We start from the raw sequence: 13,930 nt of genomic DNA on the forward strand, positions 1-13,930 counted from the left end.
AAAATATGCTCCAGTCTCAGCCACCCTCAACACTGTTCAATGCTAGGAATCCCTTCCTACTCAGTTTTTCAGGTTCAAACACTGATAGGCCCTATTAAATGTAAAAGTTGACTGTACCAGGTCGCAGACTTGGCCTTTATTGGCTCTTAATTCTTTAGCTCAATTTAGATAAGCTCAGTGTTTCCCAAACTGTTCCCTGGAGGTCTCCTGATCCTTGACATGCTAACATGGTACGGGAACACATAGGAGATACCACCTTTTGGAAATTCACCAACACCCTCACCTCTCAAAGCCTCTGGGAAGTCCTGCATCATGAAATTTGTTTAGATTTCACCCTGAATTTGCTTAACATGCTGCAGCTTTTTAGCTCTATTTATTTTCTACCCCCACATCCCTTTCTTCAACTCCAACAGGTAGAGTCATGGGCTCTTGGAAACTTACCTTTGCTCCTATGGGCATTGCTCGAGGGAAGAAAAAAAAGGGGAAAGAGGTGAGAACCAATAAGGCTGAAGAAATGAGCAGGCCTAGCCACCAGGCTCCAATCCATCGGGGGTCACCCGGGACCAAGTTAACTGCAGCTGAAGAGAAAACGAAGAGTGCAAGTGTTTGTTGAATGCATGATCTCACCTTACTGGAAACAGAACCTCTGATCAGGGGGAGTTTTACTGATTTTCTTCCCAGGATGCAGAAGAGGCAAGCCATGAGCTAGATTCTTGGTCAAAACAACATTCCCTCTCCCAGCTATTGGTCTTCCCAGAGGACCAAGGCCACTGCACATGAAGCACAGCATCAGAAAATCCCCGGGCAGGAGGGAGCAGTACCTTCACCTCCTTATTCAACTCCCAGCCCTTGGCAGAAGTAGTGAAGAAGGGAGCTGACTCTCACTCACAAGGGCACACCATGAGCCAGACCCTAGACCACGTGTTTCCATCTGTTTTCCACTGGGTTCTCTAGCAAGTCTGCCCACCTCTCACCAGTCAAGAAACTGAGGATAGAAGGGGTTAAGTCCCTTGCCTCAGGTAAAGGCTAGTAAGTGCCATTTCATTGGTCAATTTCAAGCCTGTGTCTCCCTGGTATGCAAACCTGCCCTCTTAACCATTAAACTACTGCCTCCCAACTTTATGGATCCCTAACAAAGGAGGCCCCATAATCCTTAGAAGCCTAAAGAAACAACCATCAACTGTGTGAGCTGCCTGGCTTCCAAAGGAGCAGCTTTCTTTTGGCAATTCTCTTGCACACGTGTAAAAGTCTGCCATTGTGTTTCTCTGTGTAAAGAAACTATCCAGGCATAAAGGGAAGGAGAAGGTGGCAGAATGGTTCAGTCAAATCATGACAAGCTTCCCTGGGCACTGCACTGAGTGGACTGGGCGCTCAATTGCTGGTCTCTTTGGGCAACCAAGAGCCAGGAACCAATTCGGGGAGTGCCAGCAAAAGGACAGGGATGGCTTGATCCTGAGGCATAAGACACCCCCTGGCTTTCTACTTTCATTTGAAGTACAGCCAAATGACACCATGCAGATGGCACTGTGGTCTGACAGTCTTAGGGACGGGAGTCTAGGCTCTAGCAGCCTGGTTGCAACTAGCACCTGCCAGATATCTGTGACGTGACTTGTTTGCAGGGCAGTGGTGGGGGTGCTCTTCCTGGAGTCTGGCTCAGTCCTGCCTTTCAGCCACCCCTTCAGCCGAGCTGGAACTTCGTATCCCACCCACACATTCTCCACATTCTCCACCCTACAGCACTTTGCCTGTCCCTCTGTTATGGTGCTGACCTTCCCCATCTTGTGGGAGACTGGGTAGTGTAGGACACACTCTCAAAGGCAGGAAGCCCTTGCTCCATTCATCCTGGGGCTGGCTCCCTGAATGGTTAACTCAGAACTTATGCTGGTGTCTAGGGACTATATATTCTCATCCATACCACTTGTTGAAGAATATGAACTCATACTGTTGACTTCTTAATATACATCAGGCTTGTTCTGATCTTTACAACAACTTTATTTTGCTATCATTAGTTCCATTTTACAGATGAGGAAGCTGAGGCACAGAAAGACAAAGTTACTTGCCTAAGATCACTTGGCTAATAAGAGATGGAGCCAGGATGAGACCCAGGCAGTCCCATCCCAGTGCCCACACAGTCAAACACCATGTTATACCCTCTGGATGTGAGTCATCATCCACGTATATATTTTATATGATGTTTCTTTTTTTTCCTCAAAAGAGCTCGTATTAAATCTTAAAGAACCAGCAACATCTTAGAATCAAAGAACCATATAATTTTTTTTTTTTCTTTCAGACAGAGTCTCACTCTGTCGCCCAGGCTGGAGTGCAGTGGCATGATCTCGGCACACTGCAAGCTCTGCCTCCCAGGTTCACGCCATTCTTCTGCCTCAGCCTCCTAAGTAGCTGGGACTACAGGCGTCCGCCACCACGCCCGGCTAATTTTTTTGTATTTTTAGTAGAGATGGGGTTTCACCGTGTTAGCCAGGGTGGTCTTGATCTCCTGACCTCGTGATCCACCCGCCTCGGCCTCCCAAAGTGCTGGGATTACAGGCTTGAGCCACCGCACCCAGCCCATAGAAATATTTTTAATGCCACCAAGATGGGTGCTGTGGTGGCAACACCTGAGGTCCTGCCCTGGGTCTCCAAACTTCTTAAGGGCAGAAAGTGAGTTTGCTTCAGCAGCTTGTTCCCCACAGTGGCCAGCGTGGGCCCTGAGAGAGGAGGCACACACTGTCTGCTCCTGGCTCTCCGAGGGACTGCAGGGATGAGTGAGCGAGTGAGGAGGTGGCAGAGCGCATCTGGAGCTGAAGCTTCATTCTCTGTTCTGATTGGATGAGGGAGCTGGGGGCTGCTTTATTGAGCTGGGGATGGGAATGGGTGTCCTCTGCACATACTCACCTGTGTTGACCCTGCCGTAGTCCACAAAGATCTGCAGCATGACAGAGCCCAGCAGGTACCCGAAAGCCGGTCCAAATACAGAGATGGCAAATAAGATGGCTGGAAATGGAAGTAAGGGGAAGGAGACTGAGAAAAATGGAGAGAGTTTGGCAGCCTTGGGCTCCCAAGCTGAGGGGGAGTCTTGAGATATCACTTCATCTGTTCCCAAGCCTGATAAGCCCACACCTGTGGCATCTCCCACCAGCAAGGCCAGAACCACTCAAGATTCCAAGACATATAGAACCAAGGCTATTTCTTTCTCCAGCCAACTTCCAAAGAGACCTGCTTGCCAGGAAGGAAACAGGCTCCAAGGCATTTAAAAATGCCAGGTGATGCTCCCTGTGGGTACGATGCTGGGGGCCCTCGGAGGAGCTCATGGTGCCACAGAGCCTGTGGGGGTGGTCTGTGTGGTCTGGAGTATAGGCCCTGAGGATGCTTGAAGTGGCGTGTTCTTTTTTTTTTTTTTTTAAGATGGAGTTTCACTCTTGTTGCCCATGCTGGAGAGCAATGGTGCAATCTTGGCTCACTGCAACCTCTGCCTCCTGGGTTCGAGTGATTCTCCTGCCTCAGCATCCCAAGTAGCTGGGACCACAGGTATGCGCCACCATGCCCAGCTAATTTTGTATTTTTAATAGAGACGGGGTTTCTCCATGTTGATCAGGCTGGTCTCGAACTCCCGGCCTCAGGTGATCCGCCTGCCTTGGCCTCCCAAAGTGCTGGGATTACAGGCATGAGCCACCACGCCCGTCCCAAAGTGGCTTGTTCGAAGGGAAGGATTTGGGCATTCACGTGGTCATCTGCTATCTGCTTTGCATGGGCTTCTTTGAGGCCAACCTGCTCCTAAGTGGATGTCTCAGAGAAGATATGTGTGTCCTGGCCTGTGCCTGAAGGACTAGACAGCAACAGTAGCTGCTGTTGGTTTAGGGTCCATCCAGTGCCCAACACCAGCTAAGTGGTTACATATGCCATCTCATGTATCCCACAGCCATCCAGCGCACAGATAATATCAGCCTCATCCTGGAGGTGAGAAACCTGGGGCCCTGGGGTTCAGCCATTTGCCTCAGATCACACAGCTGGGAGGTAATGGAGCTGACATTCAAACCAAGTCTGTCTGATCCCCAGGCCTCTGAACTCATTTGCTGGGTTGTAAGCAAAGAGGGTGGGACCTCAGTTTAGTGCCCCAGGGCCTCGTCAAGTGCTACATCAGGACCTCACCCCTCCCCAAAGCCCTCTTCAAGCCGGTGACTCACAGATGTACAGGGGCGAGTTGCTGGGCTCTGAGAAGTCGTCCACATAGGAGATCCCAAATGGCTGAATAGGCACTGTCCCGATGCCAGCCAGCAGCTGGGCAACCACCATCAGGCCCCACATGCTGCTGGTCTCCTTCTGGGGGTTCTGGGTGGTGCTGTGGCACTTACTGGGAGGCAGGTCCTGCCAATGCTTCTGGCAGAGCTCGGCCTGCAAGCGGCTGTTGTTCCCTGCAACGAGAGTGCTTGCTGGTCTCCACCACCCTGGTCTCCTGGTTCCACCGGCTGGCCTCCAAACCCGGCCTTTCTCCCAGGCCCCTTGGGGAAGGACCAACTTTGGCCAGAGGCTGTGCTAGCAAATGGGACATGGTTCCTGAGGACCACGTCCTTCTGTCTGGCCAGCAGGAGGGACTCTAGAAACAAAGGTGCGAAAGAGAGGTGGAATGTGGGCTCCCCGGCCCCAGGAGCTGCTATTTCTCAGGTGGAGAGGAATCTTCCTCTCGTGAGTGTCCATGCCTTCTCCTCCATGGGCACTGGTGGGGAGCTGAGCACAGAGAGGTCAGTACTTTCATGTGTGGAGGAAAGGGGCACCCAGCTGGAAAAGTGGGGGGTCCAGGGTCAAAGCCCAGGCCCGTCAGCCTCCAGCACCCTGTGCTCAGCCCTGGGGCTCTGGGCCCCCAGGGTTCTCTTCAGCAGGACAGAGGTCATGCTGTTGCACTGGGTTGGTGTCACCTACAACGTGGGTTGAGTCCCTGGCTTGTGACTCCCAGGGCCTTTGCTTCTTAGTGAGCCCAGCACCAAGTCACACTGGAAGACCTACTGCCAAAGACATTTAATATCCTTACCGTTCCGGGGAAGCTCCCAGAACTTCTGATGCTGGAGGGGCTTTAAGACCCTCTAGTTCAGCCTCTCATATTACAGATGGGGAAGCTGAGGCTGCTTCTCGAAGCCCTTCTGTGAGGGTCCCAGACACCCTGGGTGAGGCCTGTGGGCACTATGGTTCCTGTGGCTGTGGCCCTTGCCAGGCTGGGCTGCCGCTTCCATGCCTCTGTTTTTAATTTGGCCCACACTAAGCAATCAGCATTGTCAGCTCTCCAAGGCCTTAGGGGTTCTCGAGGGCTCTTTTCCATGAGATCCCCTTTCCCTGTCTCATTCAGGCTAATGGAAACCACTGACGTCACCGATCTCACTCGCTTAACACTAATGGGATTCCGTTTAATTCTCACTTGTGCTGCCCTGAGCTAAGTGAGCCTAAGTCCCACAGAGAGGAAAACCGAGCGCCGTAGACTAGCCCTGCTCCTCACACTGGACTCTGCCGGTGCTGTTGGGCTCAGGGCTGCCCTGGATGGTGGGGTTGGGGAGAGGAGTCTGTGCTCTTCATTGCCCTTTCCCCTCTCCCCAGTTGCACACGCCTCGTCCAGCCTGGCCCCACTGTTGTCTGCCCTCTCCAGTGGTGTCTATGCAGGACACATTAGAAAGTTGCTGTCATGGGAGCTCCCCCATCAGTCAGGGAAGCCTGTCCCAGGAAAAGGAAAGGAAGCCAAGGCGTCTGTTTGGTCAGGGTCATCTAGACCTTCAATAGTTGTGTCCGTGGAAGGAAGCATCCAGGCAAGCAGCCAGGGACTGTGGTCAGGGTCCCTCTGTACCTCCCTCTTCCCACTCCATGTTCGTTATCCTGCTTTTCAATGCAGAATTCAAATAGAGTGGCCGACCACATGGTGACATAATCTGCAACCTTTTAGAATTGGGGTGAAAATATAGCCTTTTTTTTTACACAGAAAGACAGCTGGAACAGCTTGTTAGAATAAAACAATAGTAACTAGTAGGTTGGAGAAGAATATGTTCCCTAATTTATAAAATGTTTGTGGACTACTTGAATATGCAGAGAAAACCTCTGGAAGATGATGGCTGTCTCTGGGTGATGAGATTGTGCTGATCTTTTTTTATTTGCCTCATTTATTTTGTAATTTGTCTGGAATGAACACATTTCTTTTGTGTTAAAAGAAATACTTTTGAAATAAAGCAACAAAGTTTTTAAATTCAAGGTTTTTGCAAATAAATATATCCAAAGCTTAACAACGTCTCTCCCATTTCTTCTTTGTCCCATTCCCATTGCCCTTCTTTCTGCTCTAGGCTCTAGGCCTGCAACAGTGGAGCTGAGTCTCTGCCCATCCCCACCAACCACAACCCATCACTGACGTCACCGATCTCGCTCACTTAACACTGATGGGATTCAGTTTAATTCTCACTTGTGCTGCCCTGAGCTAGGTGAGCCTAAGTCCCACCACAGCCCACCACCACCTCTCCCCTGTGGAGTGTTGGGCCTCTCTCTGATTTACAGGCTCTACTGTAGAGATCCAAGTCCTAGCACCAGAAATGTCAAACACCCATGTACTGACTGGGCCGGGCCCTGTGCCAAGGTTGTGATGTATGTGGTCTCCTGCTCACAGGGGTTATTGTGAGCAGGAGACTACATAAGACCATACCTAAGTGGCTGGTTTGGGGGTAGAGCTGGGATCCAAACCTGCATGTGTCTGACTCAAAGTCCAAACTGAAATCAAGTCTGATGGCAGCTTGAAAAGACAGAACACACATTTTTCAGGGATGGAAGAACATGGCATGGGAAGATTTCCTCCATCCCTAGCCACCTTCAGACATATGAGCTCTCTGACCTCTGTAGGTGGCTGGGACCTTACACCTACTTCCTCTCAGGAAAGGGGCTGGCTGCTGGGATGTGTGCTAGAATCTGGGACAATAAGATGAAATAAACACAGTACAGGAAGTTAAGAAATTGGCTTTATCCCTAGGTAAGATAAAAATTGGTTTTATCCCTGTGTATTCTTGAGCAAGTTTCTAAATGTCTCTGAGCCTTAGTTTCCCTTGGCGTAGAGGCCATAAGGTGGCTAGATATAAAGATTCTCTGTGTCATTAAAGAGGTAGAAGACTATGGTTCCAAAAAGATGCCCAAGCATGAGAAGTCAGACCCTGCCAGTCCCACACCAGGTCTAGTGGCTGTGTCTGCCGTCTTGAAAGAAGGCTGGTGCAGCTCAGTGATGCTGCAAGGGTCCTGAAGCACAGAATTGTAAAATGCTCCTGCTGAAAGACCACAGGGGCTGTCTGGCCCACCCTCCCACTCAGGAATCTATCAAATGGACCATTTCCAACACCCAGAACTGGGTGTGGCGCTGGCTGACTCCTGCAGATCCCAGGGTGAGGTCAGGGTGGCTCTGAGTGGGCAAGGCTAACAGATGTTGGAAGGCCTGGACTGGGAGCCTGGGACCCAGATTCCTATGACCCTGAATTTGTGGCTCTCTATGTTGGTGATTTTGACTTTGAAAGCTCTCAGAGGACTCCAGGGAAGGACCAAGCACAGCAGAGGGTGAGAGGCTGCTGGTGGATCTGGTGGGCAGAGTGTTAGGCTCACTGGTCACTCCCCCAGTGCAGCAGCCAGACAGGACACCCGGGGCTGCTGCCCCAGGTGGGTAAGAGTTTATATGCACAGGCTATGCTGGTCTTTGGAGGGAGTGGGGGGCAGGTAACATGGCCCCATGCTCTTCTCAGGACCAAATAGGCATGTAGGGGAAGGAGAGCTAAGCCAGCTGCTCAGCTTGGGAAGTGTTCAAACATTTATACAAACCCACCTGACCTGGCATGGCTAACTGACTCAACACAGCTGTGCAGTCACTCAAAGAAATCAACACGCACACTTCTCTGCTAACTTCTCTGTGCCAACTTTGACCAAACGGATGCATTTCTGAAGGACATATACTTTGCATCCGTAAATAAAAGGGCTGCTGCTACATTTCCAAGTGGGTATTTATTTCTGAAGATTCAAACAAATCTTGGGTACACTGTGTATGGAGAAATGAACAAAGTCTGAGTTCCCTAAAACCTCAGGTTGTTGTCATTCACAAGTGTGCTTGGCTGAGCCATTCCCCTTGGTGTGACAGTGGCTCTCTGTGGCACGTTGTCTCATAGGCCGTGGGGTGGCAGGACCAAGTCTAAGTTATGTGGGAGCACGGTTTAAAGCAAATCACAATACCTGGAAAGAGATGCAAAGAATCAGCCTCTGTTCCCAGTTCAGCCACTGAAGGACCATGCCTAGATGCCTAGGTCTGAGCAGCTGCCCCTCAGCAGCAGTATGAGTGATACCTGCGTCACAGGGGAAAAGGAGAATGCGGAGTCCTGAAAAGGACCTGGACCCAGTTACATTCATTCTTCAGTCGCTCAGTTATTTGGTCGATAGTGGCTGTGGGTGGGCACTCTGCTTGGGTGGGAGATGTGGGCATGACTGAGAGGCACAGGTACTGTGCCTAACAAACCCTTTGGTCCACTGTGGTACCCAGAGCATCAAAAAAGCAACTGTAATATTGCTTTATCAAATCAAAACTACAATGAGATATCACTTCATACCCATCAGGATGGCTATTACCAAAAAAAAAACAAAAAACAGAAAACGAGTGTTGGCAAGGGTGTGGAGCAATTAGAACCCTGTGCATTGCTGGTGAGAATGTAAAATGGTGTAGCCAACGTGGGAAGCAGAAGGGTGGTTCCTCAAAAACTGAAAAATAGAATTGTCAACACTGGGCGTGACGGCGCGCACCTGTAATCCCAATACTTTGGGAGGCCAAGAGGGGCAGATTGCTTAAGCCCAGGAGTTCGATATCAGCCTGGGTAACATGGCAAAACCCTGTCTCTACTAAAAATACAAAAAATTAGCTGGGCATGGTGGTACGTGCCTGTAGTCCTAGCTACTTGGGAGGCTGAGGTGAGAGGTTGGCTTGAACCCAGGAGGCAGAGACTGCAGTGAGCTGAGATCCTGCCACTGCCTGGGCGACAGAGTGAGATCTTGTCTCAAAAAAAATAAATACTAATGGGCCGGGTGTGGTGGCTCATACCTGTAATCCCAGCACTTTGGGAGGCTGAGGTGGGCAGATCACGAGGTAAGGAGATCGAGACCATCCTGGCTAACACGGTGAAACCCTGTCTCCGCTAAAAATACAAAAAATTAGCTGGGCGTGGTGGCTCGCACTTGTAGTCCCAGCTACTCGGGAGGCTGAGGCAGGAGAATGGCGTGAACCCGGGAAGCGGAGCTTGCAGTGAGCCAAGATGGCGCCACTGCACTCCAGCCTGGGCGACAGAGCAAGACTCCGTCTCAAAAATAAATAAATAAATAAATACTAATAAAGATAGAATCATCATGTGATCTGGCAATTCCACTTCTGAGTATACACCCCCAAAAATTGAAAGCAAGGACTTAAAGAGATATTCGTACCCCCATATTCAGAGCACTATATTCCTGATAGCCAAAAGTTAGAAACAGCCCAAATATTAATCAAGAGATGAATGGGTAAACAAAATGTGGTATATGCAATGGAATATTATACAGCTGTAAAAAGGAAGAGAATCCTGACACATGCTACAGCACAGATGAGCCTTGAGGACATTATGCTAAGTGAAATATGCCAGACACGGAAAGACAAATGCTGTGTGATTTCACTGAGATGAGGGATCTAAGAAGTCAAATTCATAGAAACAGAAAGTAGAATGGTGGTTGCCAGGGACTGGGGGAGATGGGAATGAAGAGTTAGTGTTTAACAGATACAGAATTTTAGTTTGAGAAGATGAAAAAGTTCTAGGTGTGGATGATGATGATGGTTGCACAGCATTGTGAACGTACCTTAATGCCACTGAACTATACACTTAAAAGTGGTTAAACAGTAAAATTTATGTTATATATATTTTGCCACAATTTAAAAATATTGCACAGGACATGTGAAGCTGGGACAGGGTGCCAGGGAGCATATGAGAGAGGCAGCAGACCCAGTGTTGTAGGAGAGGACATTCTGGAGAAGGTTTCTGGAGAAAGTGGCCTCTGAACTGAGAAGAATCGACAGGCATAGATAGAAGATAAGGGTGGGGAGTGGGGAGGTGAGGAGGAGAGAAAGAGCATGTGGAAGGGCTCAGATGTGGGGGTGGTACATTCCACAACATGAATAAAGGTCAGTGAGGCTGGCGCTCAAACACAAGTCCTCCAGGGTGAGGCCTGGCTGCCCCTGGAGGGCTTGTGCATGATGGGAAGGGGCCTGGATTATATCCTAAGGAAAACTCCAGAAGGGTGAAAATCATGAGGGGCCAGTGCAATGAACACACTAGAGGACTTAGGAGTAATGTGCAAGGCCCTGTCAACTGAGACAGGTAAGGAGGGGAGTTGATTCCATCAAGAAGCAGTCAATGCATAGTATGAGGGGCAGGGCTTAGTGGCTGCGAGGATGGTGAATGCATAGCCCAGAGGGTGTGTGCGTAGACACACAAGGCCAGGCTGCTGTAGGATAGCAGGGGCATGACATGAGAAACATCACCGGGAAAAGAAAGGGCCAGAAAATGTGTGGGTTTTTTGAATGCTAGTTCTTGATTCTACTGATTCTCATTAATTTATTTAATACACATTTATTTGAACATTGTTGCTGACTTGACTAGCAAAATCATTTTTTGCAAGGTATTTAATGGTCATCAAAGATGGTAAAAACATTGAATGACTTATTAAGTCTTCATACGGCATGTTGCCTGTTACACCACGGCCACAAAAATCCTCATGAAGTTCATCTCATGCAGTGTTCAGGAGGTGAAACTTTCTGGGGATTGTTTAACTGCTACCACTAACTTTAAAAATGTCGGATTACATGTCAGAAACTGCCTTTATTAAAATATGTATTTAAAAATAATCAATGGGCCCCAATTACATCCAAGTCTACTGAGTTCCTCTTGGCCTATTCTACATTCCAAATTGATTCAAGATCTTCCAAAGAACTTTCTTCCTTATGCCAACTCAATAGGGCCCAAACCCATCCCACATCCCAGATCAAGTTCTGACACATGTAAAAAGGGAACAGCAGTTAAATGCAACCCCGAGGTCAGTGCTATCAGAGAAGCAGTGGCCCACTAACCGAACTGGCCTTATGCGGGGACAGGTGTTTATGTCAGAGACAGATGTAGTGTGGGCTTCCCAGACAATCAAGCCTGAGACACCCTTGGCAGTGGGCAGCCCTGGCTAGCTCACTCTGGTCAGAATAGAGTCTTCTAGAATTTATTTTTATTTTACTTTATTTTATTTTTTGAGACGGAGTCTCGCTCTGTCGCCCAGGCTGGAGTGCAATAGCATGATCTTGGCTCACTGAAATATCTGCCTCCGGGGTTTAAGCAATTCTCCTGCCTCAGCCTCCCAAGTAGCTGAGATTACAGGCACATGCTACCACGCCCAGCAAATTTTTGTATTTTTAGTACAGACAGTGTTTCACCATGTTGGCCAGGCTGGTCTCGAACTCCTGACCTCAGATGATCCACCCTCCTCGGCCTCCCAAAGTGCTGGGATTACAGGCGTGAGCCTCTGCGCCCAGCCAAGTCTTCTAGAATTTAGAACATTAAGCTCTTCCCTTATAAAAATAAGAGGACACACATTTTAAAAAAAGAAAAAAAAAAAAGGAGGACAGGGATAGGAGTTCAAGGGGCAGGAAGAAGGGGAAGAAAAAGACCTTGTATGAGCACCAACCCCGTGGGCAGCCTCTGATCTAGTGACATTGATAATGGACAGCCTCTGGCAGACAGAATGGGGGACTTGAGTCTCTTTGCACCACTCCACACCTCTCCTCCCTGGAGCAAAAGCTCCAGCCTTTTCAGGAACTCGGGCACACATTAGGAAGAAACAGCAACCTCTCATTGCTTCGCAAGCACTCTAGTAAAGGCTGGAACACAGCTACTCCACGTAACTTATAGAAGCATGGCAGGTTAGAGGTTGCTAACTCTGACCTTTCCACCAAGTCAAATCCTGTGGTAAGGTCAGGAACATGCCTGCCTTTTCCTGCTACCACAACCTCCAGAGACTGCCTGCCCAAACACAGCCACCTGCCCCTATCTTGGAGGGGTCTGGAGGAGGGAGGGGAGTCTATTTCTTAGCCAGGTATCAGTCTGTTTCTCATCTTCCCCCAGGCAACCTTCTGGAAGGCTCAAGTTCATCAGAGCACATTTTTTCCCATAGGACACCAGAGGGCTGGCTTTGCCAGTCTAGTTTTCACAGGGCCGTGAAATGTTAACTAGAAACAGGCTGGACCTCTTCCCTCCTCCAGCTCCCCCAGCCCCACCCCACCAGCACGTGAGTCAACTCTCTGACTCACTCCACCATTTAAATATGCAGAATTTCAGTTCTAAATTCTGGACCCTCAGCAGTTTTAGAAATGTCGGAGTCTCTGTCAGGAAGGTCTACTTCCCTAGAAAGGAACCTCCAGAGATGGAGTAGATCTGGGGCAGGCCAAGGTCTAGCCATGCTGGTGTTCAAAGCCACATGTTTCAGCACTCCGTCCCAACCCTCGGCATGGCCAGGCTGAGGCCAGCCTTCCAGCTGTCAAGGGAATAAATAGTAAGAGGGCTTTGCACCAAGGTCTAGAGCTGGGGTAGGGAGAGGACCCTAGAACGACCAAGCAACAAGAGAAGGCCATGGCAAGAGGGGCTTTCCTTTGACTAGTCATTCTCATCATTCTAGTAAAGCAAAGAGAGGAGACTTCTGCCAGGAAAGAGGAGGGCTCCTTCAAGTCATGGCTCTTAAGAGCCACCCATCCCCTCCCTGCTCAGAAGGAGACATGGCTGTCATCTGGGAGTGTGTGGGTGAGTAGGGTCAAATGGGGAAGAGGTTAGGAAGCCCCAAACTTCAGAAGCAATCCATAAGAGAACAACAGAGAAAGGCAGGGGTGTTTCCAGAGAGTTATCTGGAATCATGGCCAAGGTGCCAAGCCCTTAAACTATCAGCACGACTCCTGGAACCTCATTCAGAATGTTCCACTCTGAAGGACTTATTTCCTCATCTCCTAAATTCAGCTACTCTACAGTTCCTCCTGAAACTCTGGCAACACCCACTGGCAGGCTTGGAACAGACTGTCCCAAACTCACTCATGATCTGAGATCTCAAAGTCGATTGTAAATTGGGTTGTTTGCAAATCAGAAATGATTGGGTTTCCAGTGTAGTCCACAAAGCCTAGTTAATCCATAATGCTCCAGTAATAACATGTGTTCTATTCCAGCTAAACTAAGCCTCCATTTATAAAATGATTCCTATGGGCAAATGCACTCAGTTTCATCTTGGAAAACTAGGAGAACATAGTCTTCTGCCCCAGCAGAAAAAATGAGTTGACGTTGACAGTCTGGGGCACATTGTGGGGCAATGGAAGAAATTCACACCTTGAAGCCAGACAGATCAGGTTCCAATCTTGGCTCTACTGCTTGATAGTCAGAGGCCTCTCAGAATGAACCTCAGTGTTCTCATCTTCAAAACAGATATAATACCTGTCTTACAATATTCTTATGAGAATTAAAAATAATGAGTATATTATAACCTGGGACATAGTGATTATACGATGAGATCGATTTTCATCCAAAGAGATGAGTAACTGTGAGAAACTCAAATAGATAAGGGAAATGGGAGAAGCTTGGAGACAGGCAATGTTGCCCAGGCCTTTAAGAACTTGGAAACTGGGTCCAGAAACTAGATACCAGTAAGATCAATGCTGGTCACCAGCAATGGATGGATTATAATAAAGCAGTTACAGGACAAGTGAGTGTGCTTGGAGAAGTTCACATCTGTGGAGGAAAAGAAGCTCAGGGCAGTGGAAGGAGGAACTGCTCTGCTCCTCTCTCAAGACTGGGTTTCCAAGACTAGTTCTGAGGCTGAGGCTGGATGTCCCTTCCCATACTGCCACCTT

The 13,930-nt window shown here is 48.9% G+C and overlaps 1 protein-coding gene across 4 annotated transcripts in view; it reads right to left on the minus strand.

Moving 5' to 3' along the window:
• SLCO2A1 (solute carrier organic anion transporter family member 2A1) overlaps nt 1-13,930 on the minus strand; it is a 105,175-nt gene that overhangs the window by 18,030 nt on the left and 73,215 nt on the right. For all 4 annotated transcript variants that reach the window (XR_010155056.1, XM_016939940.4, NM_001280332.1 and 1 more), the window contains 3 exon segments: nt 4,185-4,412; nt 2,896-2,994; nt 442-578 (listed from right to left, as the gene is read on the minus strand). Coding sequence is in view for 3 of the 4 variants with exons in the window: in XM_016939940.4 (XP_016795429.2) it covers nt 442-578; nt 2,896-2,994; nt 4,185-4,412 (464 nt within the window). In the remaining variant the exon portion in view is untranslated.

Source organism: Pan troglodytes, chromosome 2 (assembly GCF_028858775.2).
Source record: "Pan troglodytes isolate AG18354 chromosome 2, NHGRI_mPanTro3-v2.0_pri, whole genome shotgun sequence".
NCBI lineage: Eukaryota > Metazoa > Chordata > Mammalia > Primates > Hominidae > Pan > Pan troglodytes.